This window comes from Cyprinus carpio, chromosome A13 (assembly GCF_018340385.1).
Source record: "Cyprinus carpio isolate SPL01 chromosome A13, ASM1834038v1, whole genome shotgun sequence".
NCBI lineage: Eukaryota > Metazoa > Chordata > Actinopteri > Cypriniformes > Cyprinidae > Cyprinus > Cyprinus carpio.
Window position 1 is genome coordinate 18,950,907 of NC_056584.1, and position 27,874 is coordinate 18,978,780.

Here is a 27,874-nt window from a genome sequence, read left to right on the forward strand (position 1 = left end):
TTTCTTTTTATAAGAGAGATGTTAAAGTTATTACATTATAATTTAAAGTTAAAGCATAATTATCTAAAAAAAAACATACAAAAATCTATACTAATATATATAAATAAATTATTTATATATATATATATATATATATATATATATATATATATATATATATATATATATATATATATATAAATATATATATATATATAATATATATATATATATATATATTATTTATTTATTTATTTATATTAGTATAGATTTTTGTATGTATTTTTTTTTTTTTTAAGATAATTATACTTTAATAACTTTTAATTATAATGTAATAACTTAAACATTTCTCTTCAGGAGACATTTGTTTGTGACTCTAATTGAATTCAGAAAGTATATCCATTTCTTTGGCAACATCGCTGTAACAGTCTCATTGATTTTAGTGCATGCATAGGCCCTGTAAACAGACACAGTTCCTTAAAGGAACTGACCACCTACAAATTTTAATACTGTCATCATTTACTCACCCTCATGTCGTTCAAAACCTGTATGACTTACTTTCATCTCTTGAACATAAGATACAGTATTTTAAGAAAAAAAAATAGTCATACAGGTTTGGAATAATATGAAAATGAGTAAATGACCATTTTCATTTTTGGGTGAAATACCCCTTTAAAGTGTCCCTGAAAAAAAGAGGGGAAACCACCTCCCTTTTTAAGCTGTGATTAATTTCACACAATAAAATGTATATACATTCATGGATTTTACATTATGAAACATTACAGGAGGGTCAGAGACAGTTTAATCTGATTAACATACTGTAAATATATACACACCCTCTCTCTCGCACATATTCATAAACAGTGCACATAATTTCAGTATATTAACTGTAGGGTAATCTGTATTATAGACAAACACATAAGCAACATTTCACTGATACAGTATATTTCGAAAATTGCAACGTTATTCCCAGAATCCCTTCTTCTCCAATTGTAACTGTTAGTTTAGAGTTTTGCGATATCTAAGACACTGCTTACGTTTGTTCTCAGTGCTCACTCATCATAATGCCTTTAAATCACACCTTCCCTTTTAACAATGTTTTGTAGTCTAACCACATCTGAGTGTAATCTCTCACTGAGGACCAAAACAAACAGCCTTGGATTTTGAGGGTTGAAGGTGACGCTACATTTACAGTGACACCATTGTAAACTTGCCATGAACTCAAATAAGAATTAGTTTAACGCTTATGTGTTGTTGGGGACGTTTTCGTCCACTAGGGGGTAAAGTTGAGTCTTATTTTGGCCACAACTTTCTCTATGTTTCAGCTAATGGAATGATTTTTGGTGACAAATCTTATTTTGACACATATTTTGGGAAAATGCTTTGAAAATTTTCAAGAACTTAATACACTGTGGGCAAATTCACTACCCTTTCGTTATGTTCGTGGATGAAAACATCCACTAAATTAAACTGCTGTAAAAATGTATCAGATAAATAATATTTTTTCTAATTTTTTTGCATAAATCTATTAATCAACCTCAGTCCTGATCAAAACTACCAAATGTTTAAAAAAAAATCCAAGATTTTAACTCTTTAATTACCAAGTTCATAAATGATGTCACTGATTTGGGAAAAAAACACACAAAATGACATATTTTCAATATAAAAAGTGATTGTGGACTGGATTTTTTTTTTACCTTTTATCACAGTCTTGGGCATGTCAAAGATTAGTAACAACATTGGCTTTGATGCATTGTCAGTTTTTGTGCAGCATTAGATTTAAATTTTTTCTCCCTCATTTATTGTTCGTGGCTGTTTTTGCCCCATTGACTTCCATTATAACGACATTTTTTGATTGCAAAGCCATGACACCATATAATCATGCATTCTTGATTGTTGGTGGTTTTCCTGTTGGTAAGGGGTAAAATTTGTTATTTTTACAGTTGACCACTAGGTGGGACCATTAACCCTTTAGATAGGCCTGTGCAAAAAAAAGGCTTAGTTTCTGGCTTGTATATGGAGTTATATGGAGTATAACAACAAATTATAGTGTGTGTGTGTGTGAGAGAAAGAGAGAGTGTTAGAGAGACCTTTGTGCACTTACCTTGATTTATCTGAAAAAATTCAAATATGCACCTCAGCTCTCAGAACTACATGGAGTAAACAATAAAAAAAAAGTACGGATGGCCTATGTGTGAAATGCTTGTCTTTTCTTAATGGTAAAGCCAGTTTAAAACCTTAAAATCCTGTAAAAAAATCTACTTTGCATCAGATTTATGAACATAATGTATTATGAACCAAAATGCAATACCAGCTTCAAATAACCTGCAGCTCGCTGGAGGGGTCAAGCTGCATAATCATTTCTAAAACTTTGGTACAAGTCAAGCCCTTTCTCGTGTTGCTTGCAGCTCTTCTCACCATCAAATGACCAGCAGGATGGCATGCAAGTGTTTAAATCCACGCACTTTGCTTTTGTTTAGTCTATACTTATCACCACCATTAAAAGGCAGCAGGTGCATAATTACACTTTTGTTTACTCCCTGTAGTTCTGAGAGAGAGAGGTGTACATTTTGATTTTCTCAAATACATCAAGGTAAGAGCTCAAAGGTCTCTCTCACACTCTCTCTCTCTCTCTCTCTCTCTCTCTCTCTCTCTCTCTCTCTCTCCTCTCCGATCTCTCTCTCTCTCTCTCTCTCCTCTCTCTCTCTCCCCCCCCCTCTCTCTCCCTCTATCTCTCTCTCTCTCCTCTCTCTCTCTCTCTCTCTCTCTCTCTCTCTCTCTCTCTCTCTCTCTCTCCTCTCTCTCACACACACACACACATATAATTTGCTGTTATACTCCATATAGCTTCATATACAAGTCAGAAACTAAGCTTTTTTTGCACAGGCCTATCTAAAGGGTTAATGGTCCCACCTAGTGATCAACTGTAAAAAATAACAAATGTTACCTCTTCCCAACAGGGAAAACCACCGACAATCAAGAATCTCACACACACACACACAAACACTATAATTTGCTGTTATACTCCATATACAAGCCAGAAACTAAGCCTTTTTTTGCACAGGCCTATCTAAAGGGTTAATGGTCCCACCTAGTGATCAACTGTAAAAATAACTAATTTTACCTCTTACCAAAAGGGAAAACCACAAACAATCAAGAATGCATGATTATATGGTGTCATGGCTTTGCAATCAAAAAATGTCATTATAATGGAAGTCAATGGGGCAAAAACAGCCACCAACAACAAATGAGGGAGAAAAAAATTTAAATCTAATACTGCACAAAAACTAACAATGCATCAAAGCCAATGTTGTTACTAATCTTTGACATGCCCAAGACTGTGATAAAAGGTAAAAAAAAAAATCCAGTCCACAATCACTTTTTATATTGAAAATATGTCATTTTGTGTGTTTTTTTTTTTCCCCCAAATCAGTGACATCATTTATGAACTTGGTAATTAAAGAGTTAAAATCTTGGATTTTTTTTTCAAACATTTGGTAGTTTTGATCAGGAATGAGGTTGATTAATAGATTTATGCAAAAAAATTAGAAAAATATATTTATCTGATACATTTTTACAGCAGTTTAATTTAGTGGATGTTTTCATCCAAAAAAAAAACTAAAGAATATTAAAAATGAACAATGCACAAATGTAAATTGGCAGACTCCAGATAACTTCACTGCCATATGACCACTGACCTCGTTCCATCAGGATGAGATTTAGTCACAGGGATAATTCTTTTTGACAAAGAGGAATAGAAAAATCCCTTTCCTGAAGTAAGAGAACAGAACCAGTCACACACTAAAGTGCACAGATGTGAATGTTGTCTTAATTGTAAAATTCGGTCTCTGACCACTGGAAAGTTAACCTGAGAAGTTTTCTTTCTGTTGGGGACTGGTAGATTGAGAGGCCTTCAGTGGATAAGGTTTTTGTTCTGGAATGGGATTTGAACTTGTCCCAAACTGAGCTTGAATGCGAACAGACGTTGTTATAAAAGTGGCACAACAGTGATTCATTTCCTGGCACATTATTTCACTCTAGCCAATCAGAGCACAGCAGGATACCAGTGACCAATAGGAATTAGAGTCCACAATAGGACTTGGTAGTGGTTATCAGTTATTGCTGTGTCGTTGCCGTGTCGATTGTTCCTGATGCTCCGAGAGCCATTGGCGGCATATGTCATGCATGACAGAGTCACCTGAGCTCTCAGCGGCCCGCATCACATCCTGTACAAATGGAGCAGCCTTCACAAGCTCAAGCTTCACAGCCTGGAGATACGCTGCCCGCAGCTTACTGCACTGAAGATATGCCTTTATCTACAGAGAGAGAGAGAGCGAAAGTGTGTGAATGAAGAAGAAAGAAAGTGTGTGAGTAAAAAAAAAAAACAGACTGAGAAAGAGAGAAACCGCACCTTGTTCTCTGGATTCTTAGACTCCAGAATCAGGGCCTCTAGTTCTTTAGCCTAAACGAGAAAAGAAAAGCAAATATTTCCATTTATTTATGTATTTGCATTTCTGTATTTAGCAGATGCTTTTATCCAAAGTGACTTACAGTGCATTCAGGCAATATTTTTATTTTTTTTACCAGTATGTGTGTTCCCTGGGAATTGAACCCACGACCTTTTGCTCTGCTAACGCAATGCTCTATCACTGAGCCAAAGGAATACTTATATATATATATATAATTAGGTTGGGAACTCACATCAGCTGGACTCTTCTCAGCCACTGAGACACAGCTGAGCACAATAGCATCACAGTCATGTTTAGAGGCCGTCCCAGACTCCCCTACACACTTCAGGAGCTGCTGCACAGAAGAGTACTGACGCTGCCGGACAAGGCGCTGTCCGACCCGTATGTACAACGCCAGTGCCTCCAGCTGGAAGTCCTACATCACATAAAAGAAAACGAGAATCAGAGTCAAATGTGTATGAGACAAAGACTCAGACTTTAATGGTTGTGTCGTAACTGCTTTACCTGTATTACTCGATATGCAATGCCAAAACCTTCCTCAACGTTCTTGCCTCCCAGCATCACCTGTGCAAAGTGCAGCCAGAGGGTTACAGTGTTTGTTAGATATGTTTATATCAGTTTCATTTAGATTTCATCTTTAGTCTCAGTTAGATTTATGCCACAATGCACTGTCAACCAGTTTGGGCTTTTTTTATATACACTACCATTTAAAAGTTCAAGCTATTTTTTTTTTTTATTATTTAAATACAATTCATGCGTTGATCAATTGTGGCAGTAAATTGATCAAAAGTGGCAGTAAAGACATTTATATTCTAATGTTAGAAAAAAAACATTGATAATTATAAGAAATGTTTCTTGAGCACCAGAAGACTGCAGTAATGGTTGCTAAAAATTTTGCCATCACAGGAATAAATTATATTTTCAAATAGAAAACAGTTATTTTAAACTGTAATAATATTTCACAATATTACTGTTTTTTCTGTTTTTTCAATCCAATAAATACAGTCTTAGTAAGCATAAGAGACTGCTTTCAAAGAAGTCCCCTTAAATCAACCCCAAACCTTTGAATGGTAGTGTAAATATAAGGCACAGACCAGATCTTGTTGCATGCATGTGAACAGCAAAAACATTAGAATTTTTGACATCTGATTTGGGCCACTTTCAAATCGGGTTTTAAATCCCATATACTGAAAAAAAAACTCAAATCTCCATTAGGCCATGCAGTGTAAATGTAGCCTGAGTGTACAGCACTTCAAGCATAATGTGCAGTTTGAATGTTAGGAAATAGGATAATTTTCATGTATATAACACCGCTTCAATTTCAGTATTCTTTAAGGTTAATGCTATTAACCATATATATACAGTATCTCTTTTTCCACAATATGCATTATTCATGTGTAATTCAAAACAATCAGCTCACGCAATCAGCTCAAACTTAAATGTGTAAAATCCATTTAGGGAAATACTTACAGTTAAACACTTACAAATATAATATACACACATAACAAACCAGAAAAGAGCAAAAATGTGTTGGTTTATTGATCCATTTTGATAGCTTAATTAAATATCTTTGACTTAGTTTTATATAATTTATATACTGCATTTCGTTGCCTTGTACCCACATGTGCAATGACAATAAAGTTGAATCTAATCTAATCTAATATAAATAGATATGCAACATTTCCTCTATAATCTATATGATAAATGCAAGACTTCAAGAACTGTCTTAAATGCAACCTACAAAATTTACGAATTTTCACAGGCGAAATCCGGTCATTTCAATGGAAATCCATGCAACTGGAAATCCTGCGTAAATGATTTCCTCACACAGATTTCACAATTAGTTCCAGTTGGAAATGCATATTTGGCATATTGTTGAGCAGAAAGACTTCTGTGTGAGCTGTGCTTCATACATCGCTAAACTATTTACAATGGACATTTTTGGCATCTAAATATTGCCGAAATTTCACTGATGTAACCGCACCTTTAGAAACAGGTATGGAAGGGGATGCCTCAAATGGACTAGACTGTGTCTATACAGAAGAGCATGTTTTCCTAGCTCACCTTGCAGGCCACGTCCACCTTCATGGGGCTGTTTCCAAACAGAGTGGGTGGGGCACTCTTCCCTGTGAGGGCAGGACCTACAGCTTTCTTGGATGGTGAGCTTTCACAGCGCTGTAAGAAGCGTGTCACTTCCAACTGCAGCTCAATTGTGTGTATGTGCCTGCAACATTTATGTTCCATTACCACACAAAAATAGCCTGAAGGCAAAATACTAAGGAACTTCATGGAAACTATTACCAGTACTGACTAAATAATATTTCAATTCAGTGTATGTTTTTATACATAATGCAAATAGTAGCAAATTATATTAAGTTAGTCGGCAATTTGCATCTGGCTGTTTCATTTCTCCCTAATAAATATAATTCTAAAATCAATTTGAATAAAAAATTAAAACCTTTTAATACCTGGAGACATCAGTGGAGCTCATTTTCTTCCTGAAAGAGGAGCTGTGTGATTTCCTGCGGCTCTGTTGTTCCTGGAGGTAAGTTCTCAGGTGCTCTTTGGCTTGAATCAGCCAGCGCTGCTGTTCTCCCAGCTGCAGGTATGACTGAGCACCATGAGAAAAGAAGCGGATACAGGTCATAGCGGCACGAACGTGATCCTACAAAGAGAGAGGAGAAGATTATAGAAGCATGCTATAAAGCAAGAGAGAAAGTGTTTGTGTGTTTTTAAGTACCATCATGAACTGCTGGAGTTGGTACAGAGAGTGGTAGTGTCCCCTGCGCTGCAGTAACTGGCAGGCTGAAAGAAGGTAACGGCCCCAGGTCTCCAGCGTGGAGTCCAGAGTTTCTAAAAGACCCTGCAAAGCTCCCAACCCCCCACGTTCAAGACAGGGCTGAAAGATGCCCTCAAGAAACACATCCTCTGAACACTCCTAAAAAACAGACATACAGAGACAAAAAGGGAGAGAGAGAACCTTTATAAATATATCTTATGCTATATGTAATAAAACATACCTCAAAAACAAAATTATGTATAAGATTTATGTAAAATTATGTATAATTAAGATTACATATACATGACCGTTCAGCAATATTGTGAAATATTATTACAATTTCAAAGAACTATTTTCTATTTTAATATATTTTAGAATGCAATTTATTCCAGTGATGGCAAAAAAAAAAAATTCAGTATTCAGAATATTCAGTAGCCATTACTCCAGTTTTCAGTGTCAAAGATAGTTTCATTCTAATATGCTGATTTATTATCAGTACTGAAAATGTGCTTGTGGAAACCATGATAGATTAATTTTTTTCAGTATTTATTAACAGCATTCATTTGAAATAGGAATTTATAAAATGTCTTTACTATCACTTTTGATTAGATTAATGCATCCTTGCTGAAAAAGTATTTCTCTTTCTTTCTTTCTTTTGAACGGTAGTGTAGTTCTAATAATAAATGAGGTATAAAGTGTTCTGTAACTTTGCAAAACCTTTTTGTGTAAGTGGGTGAGTGCGTCTCTCAGGCAGTCGTGACGCAGGTAAAAGCTGATGAGGCTTAGGTGTGTGCCATAAGAGAGCAGGTAAAACAGACACTCCTGATAATAGCCGCACTGCTGAACTCTGCTCTCTGCTCCATCTAGAGGAGCAGAATCAGAGAGAGCCTCTTCCAGCTCACGCAAAGAGGCCAGGATGTCCTCATCCACAGTCTATATCAAAAAAAAAAAAAAAAAACACACACACACACACACACACACACAGTGAGTTGAGAAACACCCTTGTCAAGTCAAGGATCCCATAAAATCAAGTATGTCTTCTGGGTGAGGCATTACCGTTCTCAGAGTGGGGTTGACTGTGGACTCCAGGTGCTGAACGATCTCCTGCAGAAGTCTCACTCCATGGTTTAGCTGGTTCCGATCTACTGGTGCCTTTAGACAGCGGGCAAATTTCTCCCTAGCCCTACTCAGATTTCCAGCCTTCAAAGAGGCCATACCCCACGCCTGCCAAACGCCGTTCGGGTCTAGTCCACTCTTAGTCGACACCTGAGCATTATGAACAAAAACTGATTGTAAAAACACAGCTGAACCCAAAATTTTTACTAGATTTATCTAGTATTATTATTCTATTCTATTCATCTATTTTTATTTTATTTATTATATCTATTTAGAAACCACATTCACAGCATGAACATTCTGCCCAACATCTCCTTTTGTGTTCAACAGAAGCAAGAAAATCATGAATGTGAGTAGATGATGACATTCAGGTTATTTTTGATTGAACTATTACTTTAAATCTTGAGCAAATAATCTCACCTCCACAGCCAGCTGGTAGTATTCTGCCTCTAGTAGCTGGTTGCGCAGACGTGTCACTGCAGTCGTTTCCTGAATATCGTCCAGAGACGGAATATATTTGTAGTTTGCACTGACTAGGATCTTCAACACATCCACCTTACTGATATAACTAATACAAAAAACACAAATACATGTAAAATACAAAGATACATTATTTTTCAAAAAAATCTTATTCAGTAAGGACGTATTAAACTGATCAAAAGTGACAGTAAACATTTATAATGTTAGAAATGATTTCCATTTTAAATGAACGTTTATTTAAGTTTTCTATTCATTAAAAGATCGTGTCACACCTGTCACAGAGTGCTGGCTCATGGGTGCATCCTGCATTTACGAACATAAGTTTGGCACTGAACAGCAGCTGACGCATCACGTCTGTCAACAGACGTGCATCCACCTCAGGATTGGTCAGTTTGCGAGAGAGTGAGCGGCAGTGGCCAATCAGCTGTTGACCGCAGGATGCGTGATCACTGTGTAGCGTCAGTATAGCGACACACAGTGATGCGCTGGGTGCCTTTAACATACAGAGAGACAATTTTATATAAATGAGACCATATAAAAGAGTTCTCATTTAAACCAATCACTGTCAAAACAAGCAATCGTTCAGCTCCATTGTGAGTAGAGAATAACACCTGTTCATAGTAGAATTCGCTCTTCAGCTGCTGGTTCTCTACTTGGTTTGGACTCAAGCGGTACTGCTTTTGTGGAACTTCAGGCAGACTGAGAACCCCATTTAGGACTCCATCAACAGATGCAGGGCTGCCAACTATTGAGAAAAATTTAGTTTATAATCTTGTAATCGTCATCCAAGTAAAGGCACCAACATACAACCAAAACAAAGAGATTTGTAAACCTTGTAAGATGAGAACGAAAAATAGTTTGTGTGTGTGACATGAACCAAACAGAGGCAAGTTTACCTTCCCCCTGTTCGAACTTCTCATCTGAGCTGCAATAAACATAACATAAGAGATTAAGTACATAAAAATTAATTTGATTATAAATACAGTAAAAACAGTAATATTGGGAAATATTATTACATTTCAATTTTTAAATTTAATTTAAATTTACATTTCAAAATGACTGTTTAATATATTTTAAAATGTAATTTATTTTTGTCATGGCATCCTTCAGAAATTATTCTAATATGCGGATTTACTGCTCAAAAAACATTTCTTATTATTGCCAATTTTTAAAAACTTTTTTTTTGTGTGGAAACTTTTTTTTTTCAGGATTCTTTGATGAACAATTTAATGCAAATCTTGCTGACCCTAAACTTTTTTTGTTGAAAAAAAAAGAAAAGAAATGTAACTTCAATTCCATTTTCTCATATAATTAGATAATTTAGATATTAAACATTTTTAAACACAATGTCTTTTGCAAATGTGGCATAAATGCAATCCAAAAATATTGCCTTAATCAACTCCTTAATCAACTATTATATAAAAATATCAAATTAACAAAAAATTTGGTAACATATTCAATTTGATCTATCCCTACAAAATAAGCTGCTCTTCAGTACCTTAAAATACATGTTGTCAAACAGCTGGTACAGTAACTAAACTGATTTAAGTCTCACAACAAAGTAAATTTTAAGATGCATGTTTGATTCACTAAAACAAATCAGCTCATAAGAGTCGTTCATCTGGGAATCTTAGTACTCTTGTACAATCAGTTATTAATTACCATTAAGTTCTATGGCACAAAAACCCTATGGCCACTTGTGCACTTACGAAGTGTGATTTTAAAAGATGTGTATGCATGTGTCTTACTCTGTGTGGAAGAAGTTGTAGCACTGGTCACAGACTCTGACAGGCTCTTCAGAGCCCTCTACAACCATCTTCCTGCTGGAGCAGGAATGACACACCAGCCTGCCACAGCGTCTGCAGTGGTGCCGTCTGTTAAACTGGCACAGGAGAAGGTTTATGTTAAGACTCTCAAATACTTACAGAGAGACCTAATAGAGAGCAGAACTCTGCCTCTCTCACCATGGTGAATCTCTCCCTCTGGCAGACCATACAGATGTGCTGTTTGTGGTCTGGGATCCAGTCTTTGCGATCAGGGGTTTTCTCCGGAGGGGTGAAAGGTGTGGCCAGCTGCCGGATCTTCTTCCCACTAGGGTGTCTCTCCCTGGAAGGTGTGTGTATGGGTGTGCTGCCTATAGAAAGTGTGTGCAAACATGACTTATAAACTAAACTATGAGGTTCCTCATAGAATAATCATAACAATAAGCATCTCCATAGTACTGAGTCTGTAACAAGACTGCACTGAAGTAAATGTTCTTATAAATGTGCCTTCTGTGAATGGCCTCTTAAAATGGTATACACTACACAACTTTTGCTTCACAAAAAATTTCACAGAAAATTTGAGTACTGTATGATGCACACAGTTTCTGATTTTTTTTAGCTATGGACTATGATTCCACCTTATCAGAGAATATCAAACATGTTTGATATTTTGAGCTGATTTTAGAACATGCATTGTTTTATTATGTCTCCTAGCAATGATGAAGATGTTTCTGCGTGAGTTTGTTGTGTTGCAGCTGGAATACATAACACGGCATCATACACTTGCTGACTTTGTAAATGGTTACAGAAAAACTGGGCATCATACACTAATTGACTGAGGATCACACACTTTCAACAGTCGTTCAAGTCATTCCAAACACAAATTGATGCAAAAACATGTTTCTCGCTGTAAGAGACGCATGATAAACAAAAATAATGTGTTCTAAAATAGGCTTTAAAAAAATCAAACATGTTTGATATTTTCTGACTGAAAAGAGTAATAGTCTGAAGCTAAAAAGTCTATTAGTGTGTGATCCTCAGCCGTCTATTGTATGATTATAATGACCGTTTAGTCTCTAAAAGTTGGCAAGTCTATGATGTCTACTATTTAAAAATTTGTTCCAATTTTTGAAAGTCATGTAGTGTTTTCCGTAATATTAGCAGGAATTAAAAACTAGCCTTTTTTTATCTTCTGGGTGCTGGTTCATGCTAAACAGGTTGTATGTAAGAAAGAAGAGGTTAGATCAGAGAAAGAGGTGTGGCTTATACCTGCAGATAGATGAGGGGTGTGGCTTGGAGAAGAGGGGCAACTCTCCTGGGCTGGACACTGCAGAAATGCATCCTGCAGACTAATGACAGAGTCTGAGACAGAGAGAGATAGGAGAAAATAGATAAGTGGAAAAAAAGAATTGCAATATAATGGCCTCACACCTAATAACACTGACAGGAATGTTGAAAAGGACTGATCCACTGCTCCAACTCACCAGAACGTGACCACTCTCTTGGTGCATAAGGAAAATCAAGAGCCTTCTGGGCATACTCTGCCAGTAAGGTGTCAATGTGTTGGTGGGTGATGCCGGCGTCCTGAGCTGGCAGAAGGCTCCGTAGAGTGCTAACGGCAATAGTGGCCCAGTCTACCTTCAGATTCATCAGCAGCTGCTCCAGCATGAGAAGCGGATCAGACAGCAGGGGAAAATAGTCCTGACGAGATGCTTCGGGCAGAGTCAGTAGAACCTGCGACAGGCACACACACCACGCTATTCTGTCATAAGCATTTCTTGTTGCAGCTGAATCAGCGTGTTAGTTGATTAGATCAAACATCGTTACCTTGGAGCCAAGGTGAAGGGCATTGATGTGTCGCCTTCGCGCTGGGGTCATCTGACTCTGGAAGTGTAGTGTGAGGTAGTCTGACAGGAAGTGGCAGGCAGCTAATCCAGGTTTTCGGTCCAGGGCTCGCTCACTAACCTCCAAACCCAAAGAATCAGAGAGAGCCTCCAAGAGCTGCATTCAGAGAGACATGGAGTCAAGTCGTTTTATATAGTGCTCTTCACAGTTCCTTTTTGTTTAGAATAAGAATTACAAATCTAGTGTACTGTATATCCTTTCATTTGCATAATATGGAAGGCCCAATTTGGGTTCAGGTCGTTGACAGCATAACACTAGATACAGAAACAGTAAAATGTTTCTATACAATGGAAGGCAACAGAAATAATAAAAACACACATACAAACCTGGAAAGCATCTTCTTTGTGATTCTGTTCTAGGAGGTATAGCAGGTATTCGGTCTGCAGCTGCATTCGAGACTGATCAGAGACTGAATACATCTGCACCCACTGGGTACACAACTCAAACTCCTGAAAACACACAAATGTATCCTTCATAATATAGGCCTTTTTCACTAAAATGGAAAAAATGCTTTAAAAAATACAAAACACTTTGTAAACATTCACTCTGATAATGTCTAATTTCTTGTTTTATACTCTACAAAACATTTTGGTCTGCTGTGAACAGCTGCAGATATAGAGTAGTGTCGCCAAATCAAGGCCGTATAACAGGTTTTAGAAATCAGAATGTCTTTAATGTTACCCGAATTCCCTCTCATGATGTCTAACCTCCAGAAAAGAAATGCTTATTTTAGAAAGCACTTTGCTCTAATATGAACAGACACAAATTTACAGCAGGGTCACAGAATCTGACAATGTAGCATTAGAGGTTATGCTCATGCTACAGAAAGCATTTTGGTCGGATGTGAACAGCTGAAGAAACACAGAAGTGTGAAAAGGCTAATGGTCCGCATATTACTGGCACCGTCAAGTCAAAACTACAAAATAATTCAGAACCAACTTTAGTCACAATAATACAACATCAATACATCCATTTAATTTATTCAGTCATCATCGTAGGAGATGCCCATGTTTTTACTACAGTTTACAGTAGGTTTACACGAAACTCACTTGTACTAATAATCCAGTGATTTTGTTTTTCAAATGTTTCTATAGACTCACCCTGGCCTCCAGCATTAGACTGAATACAGATTCAGGATTCTTTGTAGACTCCTCCCTCAACTCCTGCCACATCTCCCATGACAAAGCTGGCTGCAAACTCAGCATCTATGAATATGGACGGATATTGTTTATATCTTTACAATCCAAAGACAAAGCAGTAATTTTATTCTGTTAATACTTACTGGCATGTTTATGCATGTTAAAGTGTCTTAACAAAGATATTATTTAAATTATGGGAACACAGTAATACACAGTTCAAAATACAAGCACATTGCAAAACCGAGAATTCCTTTTGCCACAAGAGTTCAGTCTAATACTGATACAGTAAATAAACAGAGCATTGCTGTGTCAGACTGACCCGCTGGTACATGTCCAGCTCGTGTTTCCTCTGCTGAAGCTGTTCTCGGAGGGGATCCTGAGTGTTCTGGTCACTGAGACAGAATTGCAGCAGCTCCAAACACTGTTGTAAAGGCCAGCGGTCCAAACCCTGCAGAACCACACGTCCACGCAGCTCCCAGTCTCTTACACGAAACAACTGCTCCACACTGCTGCATTCTTTAAAAAGAGACATAGACAAGACATCTATTAAACTTCCTTATTCATGGTCTTGTCAAGGACTGTCTGAACTCTTTAATTATGATAATTTATGGGAAAAATCCCTCTAGGAATTTATTTATTTTGCACCTTCAACCATTTTTTCAATGCAAGTTATCAAATACTTGAACTGAATAAACTAAATCAACTGATTTAGATTAATTCTCTATCTTAACAATTCTTACATACAAAATTAAATTAACATCAAATAAAAAATATGATAATGATAACAATGTAACCCCAGTTTTAAATTGGCCAGTGCCTATGTGAAATTATGCATCTCTTTCCAGTTTACTATTACAGGAAAGTCATTCTATCTATTTTCTAAATGCATATTACAGATCTTACTGTGAACAATTCAATTGTTATTGTTGTTGTTTTTTTGTTTTGTTTTTGGACCTCATAATATTTAATAAAATTTCATAACTGGATCCTCCAATGAAAACCTCAGACTTCAAATTGTCAAACTATGCATGACTTATTCAATCATTTAGTCTGCTTAATCCCTACTTCTCAAAGTGTCCCACCCATATTATTTAAATCCAAAGAACAATTGATGCATAGTCAAGTTTCCACGCTATATTTTTTCTTTTTCAATAACCCAGTTCACTTGGACGTATGTCACAATACATTAAAGAATAATAATGTAATTTGAAAAAGCTCTGTTGCCACTCCCATTTCATTGTAACTTTACAAGACAGTGAATAAACTGTTACAGGTCACTAAAATGTCAGAGGTACAAACCCCAGAATAGAATAGAGTAGAATAGAATAGATTAAGGGGCCATTTTTGCCTTGAAGTTTTACATGTCCAAGATATTTTTTTCACTTTTGATGGCAAAAGAGGTAACACTGCAGACATTGTGTCACCCAGGTAAATCTTACCTTGCAGTGCAGTGCATGCCAGTAGTTTGTCCCGGAGTGCCCCCTCCTGACTGCAGGGTTGTGCATACAGCTCTAGGAGTTCTAAGGCTCTGTTCAAATCACCCATATTTAGGGCTTGCTGGAAAGCCTCAGCAGCCATTGCTTGTCCAACATTGCCTTGCGAGCCAGAAAACAACATTCCCATCACAGGCTTCCCACAGAGAGCCGCCCCAAGACCCTCATCTGCTTCCAATGAGACCCCTAGAACTGGCTCAGCCATGGTCCGTAGGTACATTCTGAGGATAGGGAAGTTTTTAAGTAGGGCTTCCCCTTCCTTTGAGATCTGGTCTCCATCCAAAACCACCTCTTTACGTCCAGATCCACGAAAATAGCCTGACCAGCCAGAGGAGGTTACCCGGGTCACGCCACCCTGACTGGCACTGAGGCAAGCCAGAGCGGCGACGAGGGGTGAACGGGACTTCAGGAAAGACAGCGCAGATGGAGTGAGGAGAAAACAAGTAGGAGGGCATGAAGATAGCGAGGCCGGAGAAGTGGAGAGGTTGGTGGATGTAGCAGACATATCCTCCACAGAGACCTCAGACTCAGAACTGGGGTCAGAGGTTGCGGCAGGATCAGAGAGGTCAAGGGCAGGGGCACACTCCTGAGTGTACTGCTGGAGAATTGAGGCAATGCTGGCTGGGCAGAACGCCCCACTGCTGAGCCCTGCAATCCTTGTCTGCCCCTGAGAAAAGCTCACAGCCCTAGAATCCCAAAGAGGTAGAGTTTCACAGCAGCGCTGAACTACAACCTGTTGCACACTCAAACGCAGCCGCTCTTGCTGCAGGAGAGACAGGACCCTGCAAATAGAGACAGATATGACTGATTATAAATATTTGTATACATTTGTAAAATGCAGCACTTTAAGAAAGACAGATCCTAATTTACCTATCTGGTGACACCTGTCTGTCAAACAGCAGAAGAGAGAGAAGCTGGGTAGGCGACTGAAGCAACAGTAAAAGAGGATTTCCAAGTTTCACTTCCGTGGACTGATCTAAGATCAGATCGCAAATGTCATTCTCAGAGCTCTTGATACTTTATAGACATGTCTTTTCAATAAGTCTGTTGACTGAAATCTTTAGTCTTACCCTCTGACCATAGACTGCGCACTAGTACTGAAGCCAACACATTGACATAATCAAGGAAGTTGCGTATGTAATCTGGCCTGCCAGGGGTGCTGTCAGGCTCAAACGGGCAGAGCTGGTCCAGATGTTGTAGGAGTTGTTTCATAGCAGTCCGCACCGGGTGGGAAGCGAGTTCAGACTGCTTAAGACCAGCCTGTTCAGCCAGTGCTGTCAGAAGAGAGCTCCCCACCAGACCATCTACTGCAGGGGAACAAAAGCAGACAAAAATAATAACATAAATGATCTTTTAAAGGGGTCAGGCCACAGAAAATGTAAAGGCTTCAGAATAAGAATTAAAAAAGCCCCTACCCAGTCCATCCAGACCAAAAACATCTAATTTCTCAATTAATTATAATTTTGATTTCTACATTTTATATGTTTTGACTATAAATATTTTTTTAATTCATAATTGCAGCTTTTTGTAATGATTATGACTTTTTATGTTGTGATGAAGACTGTATCTCTCATAATAAGTTTTAATTGCAACTTTTATGACATAATTCCTACAGTTTGATTACAATTACGTTTTTGTTTTTTTTGTTTTTGTTTTTTTCTGTCTGTCTGTCTCTCTCTCTCTCTCTCTCTTTTGGTAATAATTGGTTAAAAAAAAACTTTCTATCTCATAATTTCAACATTTTATGTCATAATTGTTTTGGAAATGGGCTTCCATTAAAATCAGGCAATGAGAATCAACAAAAAATAATAATATTTCCGTTTATGGTTCAGTAGTAAAAAACTAATTTGTAAGTGGATTTAAAATGTATGACCCCTGCCCTGACCCTTTTAAATGTCTGCAGACTACAGGCCACAGAAAAAAAAATCAATGAGGTAATTTACTTATTACCAACATTTTAGACACCAATAAATTCTGTAAGGTGCTTTACTACAACACAGTGTGCACTAATTTTAACAATTCTACAAAAAAATAAACTGAAATTCATTTAACATAATCATGTTTTCAAAGTGCCATAAAGTTTCGTTGTGTGCTGAAATGAGCACACAGATGATGCCAAGCTCACTTTGCTAATACCTGAGGTGTTGGTGGCAGAGGTCAGGGTTTGAAGTGTGACCTCTAGGCACTGATTCAGGTTTAGCCAGGAGGCGATACTCTCCTCTGTTAATGTTGAATTACAAGACAGCAGCACTTCCTGGGCACTACAGCCAAAGGGGCTGTAGACAGCATTCTCCTCTCCATTACAGTCTAGAGTAGAAAGATGTTAAAATAAAGAGGTTATGTAAGGTAAAACTACAATATAAGTGTGCGTGCAAGTCTGCGGACATCTTCAAACTTGTTTTACTTGTTCCTTTGATGGTGGAGGTTCTATTAAGGACCTTGCTGATTTGTTGCAGTACTGAAGGGAAGCCTCTAATACCGCTGGCATGAGGAACCTTAGAATCTACTCGTACACCTGCGGTAGGCAAAATAAGTCAGAACTCGGCAATAAACATGGCCCTAATGAAGGTGTTTCATGCAAACTTACCTCTGGCCTCCAGAAAACTGCTGAGTCTTCTTTCGGCAGTCTCGAGCAGCTGCCTTGAAGTTTTCCACAGTTGGCACTGACAGCAGGCGAGGTCAAAGGCCGCCATAGCTGAAGGGCTCAACTCTTCCAGCAGGGGTCGCACCAGGTCTAGGGAGTCTACAGAGCACTGGGAGAGCCAGTAATTGTCCTCTAGACAGGGTATCGGCTGGCTCAAGGTACTGAGTAAACGTTCAGCCACATCAGAGATAGAATAAAAGACCATGCCTGAGGAAAGAAAGACAACAAGTAGGTCTACAGATATCATTAATTCTCAAAAACGTGACTTTATTCTTTTAGGGGTTAGCCTTAGATAATTTTACAACCACCCTGCATCATATTTGCAAAATGAAATCCAATATTTGTCTCTTACTAATTTTAGGGTGCTGATTCAGTGCCTGGTTTGCTCTAGCCCATCACACTTTCTCACAAAATATGATGTGCATTTTATAGCATTTTTGCCTCAAAGACGATTCCGATGTTTCTCTGAGCCAGGCCAGAACTACTTGTTCAAATCTCAGACATAAATTTATACTAAATCCAGGGTTATTATAGTTAACAAAAACTGAAAACAAAAAAGATTTCATTATTTGAAATAAAATAAACATTACCTGAAATAATTAATATTTTGTGAAAAAAAAACTGAATGTGATCTTTTTATTGACATTTTTAACTCATCAAATAAGTTAATAATAGTTTGTTTGTTTTTTGTTTTTTTTTGCAAATCAACAGTTTTTTTTTTCAAGCAGCTGGTCTGTGTAGTAATCCAAGTCTATGGCGTGTCCTCTTTAAATGTGTTTTGTGCAATACCTGCGGCTGCTGCACTCCCAATGCTTTGGAGTGTTAATCTGCTGCTGCTGCCCAATCTGGTCCCGCCTGCCGGAGCAACACTCACTGTGCCCAGACCCTCAGAAGATGAGGATGACGAAGAAAGTGACTGGCTCTCTATCTTCTGCTCCACCTGAGCCAGCTCGGTCAGAACATCCCGGTACCGATCCATAAAGACCAGTTCACCTGCACACTCAGAGTTCTCCAAGCCATACATCGCAATCACCTAATAAACACACAAACACATGCATTAAAGAAGCCCAAATGCATGGATATGATCCAACAATGACTAATGAGGTCCAATACAGAATAAATCAGTGCAAAAAATGCCTCTCAGATTCCTTGCTAATAGACTTGCGAATATGCTGTCTGTACTGTCTGTTATAATTGACGGGGCAGCACTATACTTCATCAGCATTGGAATAACATCATATCTCTGATGTATTCAGTTAGAAAATGACATCATATCTAACCTGCTGGGCTTCTATGTAGTTGCCTCTGCGTATGCAGGCGATGAGGAGAGACTCAGGTGGGGAGAGCATTGCAGGAACCAGCCAGCTCTGCGGTCCACCACAAGGACACACATCACTCCCACGGCGCACAGCCCCAACACACGCCCCTCCATCTGCAAGACAGCACGAGCAATTATCAATGTTAGCATTTTGTCAGGATGTGGGAAGGAAGTTTTAGTAGGAATGTGTTTTTGTGTGAACTGACCTGAGGTGCTGGTGCTGACCTCCCCATTCTGTCGTTCGGATGAGGCATGATGTTCAGAGCGATGCCGATGGTTTCTTCTCTTTTTACAAACACCTGAACTGCTGTTGTTGCTGCCCTGGCATTTCAGAGGAAGTGCCGGACTGGGGAGAGGTGATGGGAGGTACAAGCCATCTATTAACACAAACACACACAAACGTTAATACATACATTTGCTGTTCAAAAGTTTGGGGTCATTAAGATTTTATGTTTTTGATGCTCAGCAAGTCTGCGTTTATTTGATCAGAAATACTGTAAAATATTGTTGTTATTATATTATTACAATTTAAAATAACTGTTTTCTATCTTTTTGATGAACTGATGAATTTTCAGCAGCTATTATTCTAGTCTTCAGTGTCACATGATCCTTCAGAAATCATTTTAATATGATGATTGGGTGCTCAAGAAACATTTCTTATTATTTTTAATCATTTTAATGTTGAAAACAGTTGTGCTGCTTAATATTTTTGTAGAAATGTCATAATTATTTTTTTTTAGGATTCTTTGATTAACAGTTCAAAAGACCTTAATTTATTTGTAATGTTTTGTAACATTATAAATATCCTTACAGTCATTTTTGATCAATTTAAATGTATCCTTGCTTAAAAAAAAAAAACTGACCACAAATCTTTGAACTGTAGTATATGTATTAAACTCTTGCAACATGAATATCAAAATACCACATCACATTTCTCACCATTCCCATTGCCATGGTTACTAGTAACAATCTGCAATCTCCATTGGGCTTCTGCTGTGTATTTAGACAATCTTTGTAACCGGGCACTGAATGTTTCCGTGGTAACAGAACATCCAAGACTCTCTGCCAACTCCACATCGGACACAAGCACCCTGCCATCCTCCTGCACCACCCCACACACGCCCTCCAAGCCCTCCCTCACCAGCCGCAGAATCCCCTCCATAACACTCAAGTCCACCAGAAACCCTCGACACCCTGAGGTCAGGTGGCCCAGCTCAGGGTTTATCTGATCAGACTCTCTGCTTTGGATCTCTTCCTTCAATTCTTCCATTTTTCCACTTTCCTTTTCTGCTCTTAAGATGCTCTCAGCTGTGCTCATACTTTTAGTACTGTTCGGTTTTCTTTTCTCTGTGTTTGTGTCTGGTTGGGTTTCTGTGCCAGTGCTGATCTGATCTGATTGTGGGCTGAAGTCAGTGTCAGAAAGGAAGAGGAGAGAGAAAATGTTCTCCAAGAGCTCCAAACGGAATAATGCTGGAACAGCTTCCAGGTACAGCTGACATTCTGATAGGTAGTGCTGGAATAGATCAGAGCATCCTGGGAAGAGTAAAGAATGAAAGAAAAACTATGTTATCACATTTACTTAAACTGTGCCATACATATTTACAGAAAAAGTTAAGCTGGTACTTTGTTACCAGGCTACAGTGATGTATACCATGGCTCTGAATAATAACCAAGTGATGGCATCACTATTGCATTTAGCAAATTATCAAAACCATTACAAAACAGAATGCCATGGTAAATTTTTGTTACAGTATTAAAAAAATGTAATTTAATTAAAAAAATAAATAAATAAATAAAATAAAAATTATAAAAATTATACACAACCAGTAAAAAGTTTGGAAACACATATTTAATCTTTATATTCACTATTTTCCACATTTTAGAATAATGAATTCATCAAAACTATGAAATAGGAATATTAAATTATGATACTTTTGTTCACTAAATGTGACAATTAAATAAAAATATCATGTTAAATTCACTCAAAAAGCTTTTAACTGGTTTATTATCAAGAGTGGTTGATACAACGACGGGAGGATAGTTTTTTTTTTCCTAGTAGAAAAAAAACAGCAGCAGTCTGTCACCTTCAGTTGGCTCCTCCCCCTGACCCGCCTCTGTCTGCTGCTGATGCAGTGGCTCACAATCCAGGCAGCCGGTGTGCATGTGTGCATTCACACAGATGGCGTAGAGGGCATACTTCATGGCACAGAAGCCTCGAAACAGATTGATGTTCCGCTGGACAGAGCTACTGGGTGAGTCCACTGATGAAGGATCTCCTACAAACGTAGAACAAAGATTTAAAGTTTCTTCAGATCTGTGTGAATTCAAATGACCCCCGTGTCTTATACCTGTTCTCTGCAGCAGTTCCAGAACTCTGTGCTCCTCGTATTTAGCGAGGGGTGTCAGGGAGTGCAGCACATACAGGGCAGAGTGATGGTCCAGCATGTGTAAGTGACTCAGCAAGGCATCATGGGATATCCCTCTGTACAAGTATGCATACCGGTAAATAAATAAATATATGCACTACCGTTCAAAAGTTTGGGAATAGTAAGTTTTTTTTTTAAAACACTTTTATTAAGCAAGGATGCATTAAATTGATCAAAATTGACAGTAGAGACATTTATAGTGATACAAAATTAAAAATCAAATAATCCTGGAAAAATGTATCACATTTTCCATAAAAATAATAAACGATTCAATGATTTCTGAAGGATTACACAACACTAAAACTGGAGTAATGTCTGCTGAAAAATTCAGCTTTGCCTTCACAGGAATAAATGATATGAAAACAGAAAAATAAAAACATTTTAATAATATTTCATAATATTGCTTTTTTACTGTATTATTAAACAAATGCAGCCTTGGAGAGCACAAGACTTCATTCAAAACTTTTAAATGATAGTGTAGATGAACAAATAGCTATTAATCCATAAACGGAAACAATTTACATAATTTCCAACTTTTTGACATGCATAAGTGTGGTTAAATCAACAATTGCACCAAAAAAAAAATAAGAAAGAAAGAAAGAAAGAAAGAAAGTGTACAACCAGTGTTTGAACTCACGGGTTGTTCTGGTCGCACCATTCCAGCACAACAAGTTGAGAGGACAGAGTGCAAGCTAACACACTCAACACTGAATCATTTATCTGGGGCTACAGAGACAAAGAGACAGAGAAATACAGAGAGAGACAGAGACAGAATTTACATACACTAATGTGGAATTATTCATATCACACATAAATAAAAAGACAAAGACAAAAGACAAAAATCTGATTATCTCCTGCCCACTTCTCCTGTGCTTTCAAATGGAGACACAATATTAATTGCTTTTCTTCTGAATGTCATCTACTATATCTAATAGACTCAACAAACTAATTAAGGTGTATACCTCATGGGTTTTGCATAAAAAAACATGATCACACCTTAGCTGGAGGGGATTTCTGAAGTAAAATATTTTCATGTTGCCCTCAAAAATTTGGTTAACTGCGTTAACTGTTCTGAGCATGTGCAGCCCCAATCAGACAACACAAAACTCTCTTGAAACATGAGGTTTATGATATAAAACAGGAATTTAATGTCTTTAAAGGCTATTATTTAAAATCACAAAAATGGCTAAATCTACCTGAAATTGCTATTTACAGACTGTCTGTCCATGGTGATTTTTGGACAATGTTATCTTTACAAGGTACTGAGTTGCTGAGTGCTTTTTTGGTGTTTATTGTATCGCTGGTGACAGGCCAACATTTCTGTGCAACTATTTGAAATGCCACACCAATTACGTTGTTTGCCACACTGATCTACTATTGTTCTATCAACTCCTAAGCACCTAAACTGCAAAAAAAAAAAAAAAATGTAATCTGTTTTAGTGACCAGATTAAGCTGCAAAGATGATGAGACTTTTTACTGCCAGTCAAATGTCTGACTACTGACCTGTTGGTGATGTAGGACTCTAAGAAGGGTCTTGGCAGAATCCAGGCTTTGACAATGCATCCAGCTCAACAACAACAAGAGGCGGGACAAAGGCTGAAATTCAGCCTGCAATAGTGTTTCTAGTTTGGCAAACTCCTCCCTCTTTATGAGATCTAATCCAGTGAGCTGCAAACAACACAGATGGATCACTGCAATTATAAAACTAGATGAATCTTTGTGTTGCTTTCATCTATACACTTTCATAAATGTTGTTTTTAAATGGATGAAACTTGATTAACTTAAAGTCTCATTGACTAACTTCAGTGCTTAAGACTGAAACACAGACAAATTGGACTTAACTTGTTCATTTATTTCTAGACCTCCGTTTGCCTGATTGTGTACACCTACCAAGACCTGTTCCAGAAAGTGCTTTCCCGTGCTCAAACACTCAAAGTAGATGGCTTTCCACACCAAACTCTTGTCACCATGACAGCACAAGCCAAGCATGACCCTTTCCAGATCAGGCAAGTCAACTAGAAGGAAACAGAGTTTTTGACATGCATCAACAAACAATAATGTCTGGAACAAAAAAAAAAAAAAAAGATCACATGCAAATAGTGTGACAACTGAACATGTTTTGGGAGGGAACTATGACCACATGAGCAGAAGTGCAAATAGTCAAAATAAAGGAGGTGGCACACAGACCAGAAACAATCTCCTTCACTTCCTTAAAACACAGACACACAAATTTAAAGCAATACCACTGTTTATGGTAGCTCAGATCTGCCTTTTAAGACTGCAAATTACAGTTGATCTAGTGTTTGTTTACAATTACAACACAGTTAAGACATTTATAATGACACAAAAAAAATGAATTTCAAATAAATGCTGTTCTTCTGAACCTTCTATTCAACAAAGAATCCTGAAAAAAGCATCATGACTTCCGCAAAAAAATCTAAACAACACACTGATAATTACCAGAACAGATAATTCTATAAGTAGCGTTTCATTGTCAGTATTTGGCTACAAGATTCATAGAAAAAACCCACAACACATTTATGGAAACAAAATGTGATTCTGCACCTGGCTTAACGGACTTAACGGACTCACCCTGTGCATGTGGAGCTTCTCTCAGCAGTTTCTCTTTGAGTAGCCTGAGTGCCGTGGAGCTGTACGCCATCAACAGAGCCTGACCCTGCGGCCTCAGCAGACATCCCAGAATCCTCTCCTCCGTCATGGGACCTTCTCTTGCTGACCACAAACCCTCCCACAGGGTCTCAAGCTGTGCATTTGACCTCTCCGCACCCCACGGTGCTAAGGCCAGTGCTGAACACACCTCCTCCACCCATTCCTCATTCCTCTCTTCCACAGGTATGTTCACTCGCTCTGTGAGGTGTTGGATGAAGACATCCTGTAAGGCGTGGTCTCTGGAATGGTCTGCGTGCTGAAGGAAGCTGATGAGAGAGTGGCAGAGCCGCGGCTGCTGGCAGGTTAAAAGAGAACGGAGGCAGGATAGAACAGCAGCACTCAGTGGAGGGGTGGAATCACCTGGAGTCTTTCCCTTTACTTGCTCAGAGTACAGGAAGGCTTCATGCAGCTCCTATGGAAGATATAAAGCAAAGTAGATGAAAAACATAGGGTTCTAGAAGCTAAAGATGGCATGAAACACAAATTGCGATCATTGATTCTTCCTTATTGTGACATATATCTGAGGGAAGCGACTTATCAAATGAGAAAAAAAGTAAGGCGGCACTTGATTTTGACTTTTAGCGATTGTGTATAAATCTTTTAGGACATACACATCATGTCTATAGTGGCTGTCAAAGAGATGATATATATCTCTGTAAAGTTATAATTGAGATTTCCACTAATCACATAAGCAATTTTGCCTTAAGGTCCAGTTACATTTACCATTGTTCTGAGAGTTTTTCGAGGGCAAAATAATTTCAACAGGATTCCATGCAATTTGGAATTTTGCAAAAGGCAAAAGATTTCGCAACTGTTTTAAGTTGGCTGCACAAATTTGCCACACTGACCAACAGAAAACTGCTTTGTCAGTGTGGAATTGTGTAAGCTGTGTTCTGTGTAAGCTATGCTTCTTACATCACTTACACTACAGGCAATAGACAACGGACCTTTTTTGTCTGCAAAATTTTGCTGAAGATTTGCTAATGTGATCGCACAGTATTTGTTCTGTTATTTCATTTGCAATTTGGTAAATGTGAGATGAGTAGTTTATTGGCTCAAAAACCATTTCCAAAAATTTGGTGGTTGCTCAAGGATGATGGTCAAGGATTAGAGCTCTTAACTGAATAATTTTACTGCCAATTGAGAAAATAATTTAGAGAAAAAACTTCTGGAAAAATGTGTCTATGAAATTTTTTATTTTTTTTTTTATATGGAATGTGGATGCAATATTTGTCAGAATGGAAAAAAGAGTGCAAAATATAGATTTTTTTTATTATACTATATGTCTTGCTTAACTGTGCACATGTGCACAAAACCGACTGATAGAGTAGAACCTTATCAGAGTACAAAGCAAAGTTAATAATTGGAGGTTTGTCAACAAAAAGCCTTAAAGTTGTTACAACAGTGTCAGCACTATCTTACTTTCTAATCTACATGCATTTGGAGTCAACATACAATAGTTGGAATTAGTCATACCTCAAGTACAGACTGTGGCAGATCTCCAAGTTCCTCTAGAAGCAACATAAACTCCAGTTCTCTCTTCACAGACCCGCTCACCTGCAGAGAAGGTAACCATAATCTTCTGCATCAGGAAAAAGAGGCACTGATAACAGGGATGAGTGCTTCCTGCTTAAAGCATCTATTAGAAATTACATCGAGTGGAAAACACACCTTTATTTTAGTCTGCTTTTCCAGAACTTGAAGCCAATACCAGGCCAGTCTGTGAGGGCTGCCCACTGTTTCCCACCTGGGTATAAATAAAAGATAAACAGATGTGTTTCTTAAAATATCTTAACTTTAGCCTCTTGGACCCTCTCCATAATGAAATGTTAAGTAGCCTACCTCTTATAAATATTTACCATGGTAACCATAATTTCCGCCAGGGTCACTCACCTGAGCGGGTATGGGTGGGTAACGATGGCTTTAACGATGTCGTGAGGGTTATGTGGATCATCTCCCCGCGCATCGCCCAGCTGACCCACGCAGGCTGCCGCGAGCTCCCACTCACCGCGCTTCAAACACCGCGTGAAGAAGCCGAAGAGCTCGCGTCTGGAGGTCTCTTCTTCACGGCCAAAAGGATGCATGCTAAATAACCTGCTTTGTTTCAGAACAGAAAGATTACTGGCCTCAGATGTGTTATTGAATATTCCACATCTAAGAGAGGGAGGGGATGGAAAATGAAAGTAAAAATTATGAGCGGTTTTGTAGCCGTATCTCATAATAAGTGAGATCAAATCAAATTCAGAATATATGCAGACAAATTTGATTAATGATCAGACAAGCATTTATTTTGCAATAAAATAATAATGAAAAGGTATAATAAAAAAAAATGCAAAACCAACAAAAATGTACAGACTTCATGTGAGCAGAACCAGTTAATAGTGTTAAAAACTATTCAAAAGCATAAAATGTTACAGAATCGATGACTGTAAAAAAGTGTTTACATTGCGATTAGTGTGATTCAAACTGTTTATACAACAGCTCTTAAAAGTGAAACATCAAAACAACAGATACTGCCCACCTTAAATAGTATGGAGGAGTGCAAACTGACCACACTATCAAAATTCTGTACATCGCTTTACGCTGATGTACAAGAATATATAATTAATAAAATTAGCACTTACTATTTGGGTTTGCCTTTTTTAAAATGCGCTTGCCGTCAGCTGTGTTTGTTTGGCCATGAGAGAGCCGAGTCATGTGACTCAATCAGCTGATCCAGGAGCTGTCAGGACAAGGGTCAAAACAATAGAAATGAAAGAGGGGGTAAGAATGGCATTTGCTATGAAACTGTTTATCGCAGTGGGCTGGGCTTCTAATTAAATAACAATTATCCTTTTTGGTGACAATTAAATTCCTAGTCAATATTCAGGGGCAAATAGCGTTTCTTGCGATTGCTGATGTAGTCAAGTGACACTTGATACTTTTCTCAGCGCTGGAAGGATAAGCCAATCACAGTCGTTGGTTATTAGGAATTTTAAAAAGAGTTTTTACTGAAATTCCTGTAGATTATTAAACTATTAAATTTTATTATTTTCTAATGTAATTAATAAGATTAAAAAACGGTTAAGATTTGAAAGACTCAAAGGTAGATTTCACATTTCTGTTCGATAAGCAAAAGACAATTATGATATCTTTCGTGTAAAATTTTCCTCCCAGTGGTCTAAATAACCCATCTCTCAATCATTATTTCTGCAGTTAATTTTTGTTGTTGCGACCTGAGATCTTATGGATTAAATGTGAAAATTAGATTTAGATTAGATTTGACATTACATTTAAATTATCTGTAGCCTAGTTTTGCTACATGTCTAATTCAAATATGTTCTTGTTTTTGTTTCTGGTCCTGCACTCTAATGCCACAATTGTTCGTATTTGGTAAGACAAATTATTTATATTTTAACTGAGAAACTGTACTGAGAGTCAGAATGAAACATGCTGACATGCTGGTCTTGTGTGTACAAACAACCTCGATAAACAAAAGAAAAACCATAACAAAAATTTAGATTATATACCTTCCAAACAAACTCTCTCTGGTAAAAAAAAACAGCAGAAACAAATTGACTGCCACACTGGTTAGATGGGAATGTGAAACAATACACCTGCTGGGACCTGGGGGCTAATTATGTCTCTTGAGTGTTTTGTCCATGTTTGTGATTCCACCATTATGTGAACTTATTCCCAAGTGAATTAGTGTT

The 27,874-nt window shown here is 37.8% G+C and overlaps 1 protein-coding gene across 4 annotated transcripts; it reads right to left on the minus strand.

Annotated features, from left to right (window-relative positions):
- Positions 1-3,642: 3,642 nt before the first annotated feature.
- On the minus strand, positions 3,643-26,893 carry LOC109101127 (zinc finger FYVE domain-containing protein 26-like). Of its 4 annotated transcripts, XM_042769199.1 has the most exons (41): positions 26,807-26,893; positions 26,076-26,336; positions 25,854-25,929; positions 25,659-25,739; positions 24,105-24,594; positions 23,403-23,527; positions 23,016-23,180; positions 22,149-22,237; positions 21,434-21,567; positions 21,170-21,361; positions 20,025-20,618; positions 19,292-19,462; positions 19,048-19,199; positions 18,557-18,800; positions 17,711-17,974; positions 17,528-17,638; positions 17,260-17,430; positions 16,194-16,430; positions 15,994-16,099; positions 15,070-15,905; positions 13,950-14,146; positions 13,592-13,696; positions 12,818-12,940; positions 12,414-12,587; positions 12,071-12,320; positions 11,856-11,948; positions 10,788-10,957; positions 10,572-10,705; positions 9,720-9,748; positions 9,435-9,568; positions 9,096-9,316; positions 8,764-8,911; positions 8,284-8,493; positions 7,945-8,160; positions 7,189-7,386; positions 6,917-7,113; positions 6,513-6,672; positions 4,953-5,012; positions 4,681-4,863; positions 4,391-4,441; positions 3,643-4,295 (listed from the first exon to the last, which is right to left on the minus strand). In XM_042769199.1, the coding sequence occupies exons 2-41, from the start codon at positions 26,264-26,266 to the stop codon at positions 4,092-4,094; spliced, it is 7,686 nt and encodes a 2,561-aa protein (XP_042625133.1). In that variant the 5' UTR covers positions 26,267-26,336; positions 26,807-26,893; the 3' UTR covers positions 3,643-4,091. The 4 variants fall into 4 exon arrangements, with proteins under 4 accessions (XP_042625133.1, XP_042625130.1, XP_042625132.1 ...); XM_042769196.1 differs by having other exon boundaries at positions 21,170-21,567; XM_042769198.1 differs by having other exon boundaries at positions 21,170-21,567; positions 26,076-26,276; positions 26,807-26,891.
- Positions 26,894-27,874: the final 981 nt, after the last annotated feature.

Excerpts from the sequence above, each read along its gene's own strand:
- LOC109101127 (XM_042769196.1), bottom strand. The coding sequence starts at position 26,266 with ATGCATCCTTTTGGCCGTGAAGAAGAGACCTCCAGACGCGAGCTCTTC. Across the intron at positions 10,706-10,787 it reads AGAGGGAGAGATTCACCATG|TTTAACAGACGGCACCACTG; the intron begins GTGAGAGAGGCA and ends CTCCTGTGCCAG. Across the intron at positions 9,569-9,719 it reads GAAGTTCGAACAGGGGGAAG|TTGGCAGCCCTGCATCTGTT; the intron begins GTAAACTTGCCT and ends TTTTCTCAATAG.